At 45.6% G+C, this 7,827-nt stretch overlaps 1 protein-coding gene across 1 annotated transcript; it reads left to right on the forward strand.

Annotated features, from left to right (window-relative positions):
* Positions 1-275: 275 nt before the first annotated feature.
* On the forward strand, positions 276-2,502 carry LOC148030730 (uncharacterized). The gene is made up of 2 exons (XM_087687075.1): positions 276-610; positions 740-2,502. The coding sequence occupies exon 2, from the start codon at positions 746-748 to the stop codon at positions 2,021-2,023; it is 1,278 nt and encodes a 425-aa protein (XP_087543201.1). The 5' UTR covers positions 276-610; positions 740-745; the 3' UTR covers positions 2,024-2,502.
* Positions 2,503-7,827: the final 5,325 nt, after the last annotated feature.

A 7,827-nucleotide genomic window follows, 5' to 3' on the forward strand; every position in this document is an offset into this window, starting at 1 on the left:
GAACCTCACAAAACGGCTGGACTAATGGAGGTTATCACGGCATTAGCATGACAACACGTGGGCAGCCCCGTCTTGTCGTGGAAGGGGCCCGCCTCCCCTTTCGGAGCGACAGCATGCGCCGTAGAAGCCAGGCCCCACACGCGGGGTCTCATCCCTTCTGTGCCTTTCCCATGGGCCCCACTGCCCCCTCTCTCCCCTTCCCGTCTCCATCTCTGGTTCCTCTTGCAGTCCATAATATAAAATACTGCACCCCCCGTCCTCACTACCCCCTCCCTCCTCTCCTCTCTCTCTCTCTCTCTCTCTCTCGCTTTTTCTTGGCCCCTCACGAGCGCTGCCTGCTTGCCTTCTCTCTCTCTCTCTCTCTCACGCAGTCGATCCGCTTCTCTTCTCCACCGTCCATCATTGCTTCTGCATACATACAGCTCGCCGCTCACGGATTGCTTTCCTCTCATCGACCTAACTAGCAAGCAACACCAGCTATTATACACGAGGAGTAGTAACGAAATCTCTCGGAGTAGCAACGAAATCCGAGAGAGAGAGAGAGAGAGAGAGGGGACGATTATAACCGCAGTTCTATTGAAGTTCGGCAACAGGACTGGCAATCCCGCAGGTAAGCGTGTCTATGTTTAGGAAGCTAAAATTATCGAACCGCATGATGCCTGCGTGTCGCGCAAGCTAAGCCTACACCGAAGCCCTAATTTCGTGGGTTGTTTTTGGTGTTGCTCGATGATCGATTCAGATCAAGATGCTACAGGATCCCATCGCGAAGCCTCCAGACGTGCAGCAGCAGCTGGACGTCGGGGGCATGCCCGCGAGGACTGGCGGGGGCAGTAGCACGACGGACAGGAGGAGCAAGCCCAATTCCAATTCGGTACAAGTGCTGAAATGCCCACGCTGCGAGTCGATGAACACCAAGTTCTGCTACTACAACAACTATAGCCTCACGCAGCCGCGGCACTTCTGCAAGAACTGCAGGCGGTACTGGACGCAGGGCGGAGCCCTGAGGAACGTGCCGATAGGCGGGGGATGCAGGAAGAACAAGCGGGTGAAGCAACGGACCGTGGATCCGTCCATGCTGCCCGGCCTGGACGAGAGCGCCTCCATGCTGGCCAGCCTGTCCGGTCGCCCCGGCAGCTGCTCCGCCCTCCTCCATAGCTTCGGCGCCGGGAGTAGCCACCCCGACTTCGGCCACGTGCCGCCGCACCACCAGCTGGGCGGGCCCCAGACACCCAATGGCAGCAACGTGCTCAGCCTCGCGTTCTCCCGACTGCAGGAGTCTTTCCAGCAGCATCAGCAACAGCAGCAGCAGCAGCAGCAGGGCCTGTACCCCCCTTCGCTCGGCCAACAGACGTCCGCGGGCCTCCTGTCGCTCATCAACAACATGCCACCTTCCGGCAGCTCGTACGACAACGGAGGGCTCGTCTACGCGAACACCAGCGGGTCGGTCGTGAAGCCCGAGCCGGGCTCCCTGCTGTATCCTAGCGGATCTGAGCTGGGGTCCATGTTCGAACCCCACGCCGGCGCAGGCTCCTCCGCCACAGCCACCCTGGCGACTCTAGAGGACCAGCTGTCGAGCTTCGGGACACTGGAACTGGAGCAGATGTCCAAGTTCCAACACAAGCAGCAGCTGGCTTTACAGCTAGGCGCGGATTTGCATTCGCCAACATCTGCCGATCATCATCCCCACAACCACCACCACCACCACCATCATCATGCTCATCCGCGCTTCGAGGACGAGGATCAGAGCGCCTTGAGGCGAGCTGGCGCTGCCAAGGTGCAGTCGCCAGTTGGCAAGTGGAATAATTTCATGGCGGGCGATCAGGGGAGGATGGGCGCCGCTCAGGCCGACAACTGGCCCCATGCCGGCCAGTCCGTGCTGAGCGAGAATCTGTACGAGGCCACTGCTGCTGCATCATCAGGTGCCCCCGATCAGGACAGTCAAAACTTGAATTTCTGGAACCACTCTGGCTGGGTCGACGTCGGCCACCCCCTCGCTACCTCAGCCGCAGGCACCATCCTGTAGTCCTTCCGTTGATATCACCCATCACTAATTCATCCACCACTCCTCATGTAACACAACCTTCCTTAATCAAGACCAAAATCATGACCCTTTATACAGTAGCGCTCTGTCTTTTCGGCTTCGCTTTCATCTTTTCTTTTATAATTTCTTTCCGATTTTTCCCACCCTCCCCATTGTCTCCTCGCCAGCTTCTATCATCTGACTGTACCTTGGCATCCAATTCTAGACCTGGACCGCATCTCATATTGCCCTAACTTAAGCCTACAAATGCTACATTTTTAGCACAGCATTTTGTAGCGAATTTCCCGAGCCTAGGTCTCCAAGCTAACTGTCTGCCATGCAAATCTGCAACCCTATTCTTTCCACCCTCCCTTCCCCCCCACACGCGCACATTACCCCTTTACTCTCCTGATCAACTTGCATAATCTTCTATTAGATCCAATAAGGGGCAGCAAAATCTCCCCTCTTTGACACACAGCCAACATACTACGAAAAATGAATGTAAGCAAGCATTAGGAATACCAGCTTCTACAGCTCATGGTACTGCAGCTGCTTCTAATCCCCTCATCGACAAGATGGACATTTCCATCCTGGACAGAGCAATTTGGGCACATTGCATTGTACAGAAGTTGCTTCGGTTATATGTATCGGATGATATCGAGTGATGGTTGTTTTTCTTTAACATGGTTATACTAATAGGCCCGGTTGAGAAGCTTGCGTGTATGGCAAGGTTCTCATGAGAGAGGGAGATCTGACGATGGAAGTGCATGCTTTGCACATACATCCATACGCACAGATAGATACAGCACGGTGAGTGGCACTTGTAGTTGTTTGATAGAGGAGGGAGATACTGTGATGGATGGATCTGATCGTGATTATCACAACGAGCTAGCTGTTCGAGAGCGGCAAGCTTCTCCACATATTTCCCTGGCTGGTCTTGTAATTCTAATCGGGATCAAGACTGTCCTTTGGTCTAGTCAGCTGGCTAAGGACTATCGTAGAAGATCTCTTTTAATCCTTCTCGGTTTGTCTAAATAGATGGTGACTTTTTTTTTGGGTACAGTTTTGATCTCTCTCTCTCTCTCTCTCTCTCTCTCTCTCTCTCTCTGTGTGTGTGTGTGTGTGTGCGCGCGCGCGCGCGCGCACTACCTCGTTAGAATGTTGAAATTATAGACAGCTAGAGAGACATCACTGAAGGAAGAAAGCGTAACCACTTTTGGGGATGCTATTATGCATGCATGTCAGATAACCATCTTCAAGGAGTTGGTCTGCAATGAGGTCTATAAGCTTCAACATGGGGAGTTTGCATGGATTGCGACAACCAGCTCGAAGCTGGTTAGATTCTCTCGCCCAATTCGTGGGATGGTAGCCAAACATCAAACATCCTATCACTGGGATTCCTGGTTCAAGGGGAGGCTTTGGTGGCATGGCCTTGGATTTGTCAGAAGCTTGCAATGCTTAGCCAGTACATGGGCTAAACGGGTCATGGCCACGCACAGCAAAGTGCTACTGCGAATCTCAGAAACAGATTGTCCACTGCTTCCATGCACTTCAGAATCCTCTTGCGATAGAATTTGACCTGTGTGGAACTGTAAGTTGACTCCGAGAGATCCTTAGAAGAGTGGATGATGTGTAAGAAATAAAAGCGATGGCGACGAAGAGTAGCTCTTAGATATGTACTGAAGCATGCTTAGTTTGATGCTGTATCATTCAGTGAAGGATGATCGAGCTTCCTTTTTGGAGGTATGAGCTCTTGCGAAATATATTTAGTTTGAAAATGCCGTAACTATCTTATTGTCGATCCTGGATGATTTATAGGATAGTGGATTGCCAATATAATGCTCAGTGGGTTCACTCTGCCTAAGCCTTCTATGCCTCATGCATTTGAAGGGCTATTTAGTAACCTCTTAGCTATGAGTTTTTCATGAGATCATATACTTGCTTATTGTAATCGCGTGATCCGCCTCCCCTTCAAGTCAATGTATCAGGTGATCTGGATATCACACTCGACTCTAGTGTGCAAAGCAAAATTATACAAGACGCTTGCAAGAAGACTTGCTAGCTACACAATGAAAGAGCTTGTTTGGACATAGAGAATGTAAATGATCAAATACCTATCAAGGAAGGTGATCAACTATGCAAGATGATACTAGATGCAATATGGGTCATGAATGCTATACAAGAGCAAGTAAATGCAAATCCCTTAAATAAGAGATCAAAAGAGGGTATAAAAGAGGAGAATGTTTGAAATGTTTTAAGAGATTTTATGAAATGGGACACATATTTCTAAGCTTAAAAAACTTCTAGCTTATTGAATTTACAAACATCTTTTTGATGGATTGGCATAGTGTTACAACATTGTTTTTTATTAAAGCACAATTCCATGTTGAAATCTTGTTCACAAGAAAAAGAAGATACTTGTGTGTGGTTGGACTCTGATTGCATTCAAGCAACCTAGGTGAAGGATTGGATTCTTTACTGGGAAGAGTAACATGATGTGTTGATGTGACCAAAATGTAGAAGTCATCAATATCACCTACAAGGGAATAGTGAGTCTAACAAGGGGGCAGAATTACCTTCAACTTTTTTAAAGATGTTGCTTGTATAACACTTGCCATGGCATAAGTGACACAAAATTCAAATTCTGAAAATCTTTAATAGAGGGAAGTTCCCTCACAAGAACCTCAAGAGTCACATGAAGGCATCATTGATGGTGCTACTTATGCAACACAATTTTTAGTGTTGCTTATGAGGCCTCTAGTCACATTCACAAACTGGCCTTACGACATTTCAGTAATGCTTCTAGTGAAAAATGTGGTGAAAATAGTGCAACTGAGTTGTACAACCATGTGAAATAGTGTAGAGAGAGAGAGAGAGAGAGAGAGAGAGAGAGAGAGGGGGAGGAGTTGTGTTCATGGTTTAGTCATTAGTTCATGGTCGATTGCTAATACTCATGCATATGCATCTCTCTCTCGTCAACTTCCTTGTCATGAGCTCCTTGATCCAATTAATGAATTGTTAATAGCATACTTATTCCTTAGCTTATTTCTTAATAAATCATAACCGACTCATTGAATGTTTTTTTGAAACTGAAATTCTCTACAAGACTTGAATTAGGTTACTAAAATCTCAATATTCTAGCTTTGGTTTATTCTAATGCAAAATTAAGATTTTCATATTCTTAAAAGTGTATTGCTACTTCCTTTCATGGAATGTAAGAAGTTTCTTTCTCGTTTGCATTGTTTTCTAATTCATTTGGTGAAATATTTGGTGTCATATTATTTCAAATGAGAGAGAGAGAGAGAGAGAGAGAGAGAGAGAGAGAGAGAGAGAGAGAGAGAGAGAGAGAGAGAGAGAGAGAGAGAGAGAGAGAGAGAGAGAGAGAGAGAGAGGTGAAAGGGGGTAAGAGAAAGAGAGAGAGAGTATATAGAGAATAGAGATAGAAAAGGGAGAAAAGTGTAGAGAGAAAAGAGAAAGAAGAGAGGAAAGGGAGGGGGAAGAAGAGAGAATGATTAGGGAGGGAGAGAAAAAGGGTAGAGGAGAGAGGGAGGAAGCGAGAGAAAAGAGAGAGAAGGGGAGGAGTGAAAGATTAGGGTGGAAGAGAGAAAGGGTAGAGGAGAGAGGGATGAAGAAAGAGGAAAGACAAACAAGAGGAGGAGCGAGAGAGAGGGAGGAAGAGAGAGAAAGATCATGGAGAAGGGAGAAGAAGAGAGAGGAGAAAGAAAGAGGAAGGATGAGAGGGAAAGAGTAGAGAGAAGGGAAAAGAGTGAGACGATAGAGAGAGAAGACATAGAGAAAATAGAGGAAGAGAGGGGGACAGAGAAAGAGGAGAGACATAAATAGGTAGATGAAGGTGAGAGAAGAGAGAAAGAGAAGAGATAGAGAGAGGGTAGAGATAGCCAAGGTAAGAGAGAGAGGAGAGAGGGAGGGAGGAAGAGAGACAACAATAGAGGCAAGGGAGAAGAAGAGAAGGGAGAGAGAGGGTAGAGAGGTAAGAGAGAGGAGATGAGGGCTAAAGAGAGAGGAGTAGAAAGAGGAGAGAGCGAGGGTAGAGAGAGACGAGAGAGGAGGGAAGAAAGGAGACAGAGTAGAAAGAATGCAAAAAAAGAGAAATAGTAGAAATAGGGGAGGAGAGAGAGAGAGAGAGAGAGACAGAGAGAGAGAGAGAGAGAGAGAGAGAGAGAGAAAGAGAGAGAGAGAGAGAGAGAGAGAGAGAGAGTAAAGAGAAGAGAGAAAAGAGAGGAGATGAGGGAGAGGAGAGAGATGAGATAGAAAGCTAATGGTAGAAACTCAAAGTTTACCACTCTCTTTCTATATTCTCCCAAAATTAAAAGGATGTAGGAGAGAGGAACTTCTATTTTGGGCCAATGTTTTAGGTACCTAGTTTAATACAATGCAACTATGTTGGCAAACTTCAAGCACTTGAATTATTTTAGATTTCAGTATTGGAGATCTATCTACAAGGCAAAAGCCAATAACCACTCCTGCACACCAACTTCTCCAAAGACATCTATTAGTAACTAATGTTGCCTTAAAATCACAATAATTACTAAAGATCAACTACAAAAGGTGTTGATATAATTCATCATACAATGCTAATTCTTAATCCCAAATTGAAAAAACTCAAATTGCAAAAGGGAAGAGAATTGTGTAAAGCATGCATGAGACAAGATTGCGTACAATCTCTCCCCATGTATGTATTTATGATTTGTATTAAGCTTTTGTGTACACGAATATCATTTAAAGATATTTCTCATTTTGGGCCTTACTTTGTTTGTATGAATACTTTGTTTTTTCACTAATGTTTTCTAACTCCTATTTAATATACCTAGCCTAAGATTTACAAAATGATAATCACATCTTCTAGGCCTTACAAAATAATTGCACCCAAATAAATAAATCATATGTAGTATTAAGACTCGACATGCTCTTTCAATAGATGCTTCTTTCACATAAACTCCATTACCCACAGCTCATGGGTCTCTGTCGAGGAGTCGTCATAGTAGTACTAGGGAGAATGAAGAAAATGGAGGATCATGTGTGTGTGTGTGGTATGGAAGGGCTGCCATGGTGAGGGTATCAAGTGGTAGAATGCCCCCCCTCCCCCCCCCCCAAAGGAAATAAAAGCAAGGCATTATGAAAGTGGTGGTGATCCCATGGTGGGAGATGGGGTTGAGAAAGGGGGCTCAATAGCGAGGATTTTAGAGGATGCAACCAATGTGTTGAGAATGAGGGATGCAGAGGATAAAGAGTTTGTAGAAGTTAAAGATTCATGCTCTTGCTCATGGGAGCATAAGACGTGTGATGAGGATTGTGCCTTGAAATCTCAGACAATATTGATGAAAAGGACAAGAGCCACTCTTGATTGAAGATTACACCTCAAGTGAATGACAATACTCAACAAGTAGGGTAATAAAGATAAAATTCCTTCATGTTGAAGCGACCATAGTTGACACAGGTATGTCATCTCACCTTCCAATCAAGAGTTTTGTAGAGATCGGGAGGAACCATTCCATAAAGTTGAGTAAAAAATATTTTCTTGTGATAAATGAGGTGGGCATCCAAACTAGAGAGTATATGGGGTTGGCTCCTTTCTAGTTTTGGTGGTAATCTAGTTTTGAAGTTAGCATGTGGTAGCTGCTAGCGTCCTCTTAATAATAATTATGTAACCTTGTGAGGCTATGAGCAGTATTCATGAGTGTGTGGTTTTTGCATTTGAAAAGATCATTTTGTTGAGAATGCTAGGGAACAAAATACTCTTATCAAATGCTACTTGCTCAAAGATATTCCTCGAATTTGTTTGAAGA

Source organism: Lygodium microphyllum, chromosome 10 (assembly GCF_053477565.2).
Source record: "Lygodium microphyllum isolate KBCC chromosome 10, Lygodium_microphyllum_v1.1.10, whole genome shotgun sequence".
NCBI lineage: Eukaryota > Viridiplantae > Streptophyta > Polypodiopsida > Schizaeales > Lygodiaceae > Lygodium > Lygodium microphyllum.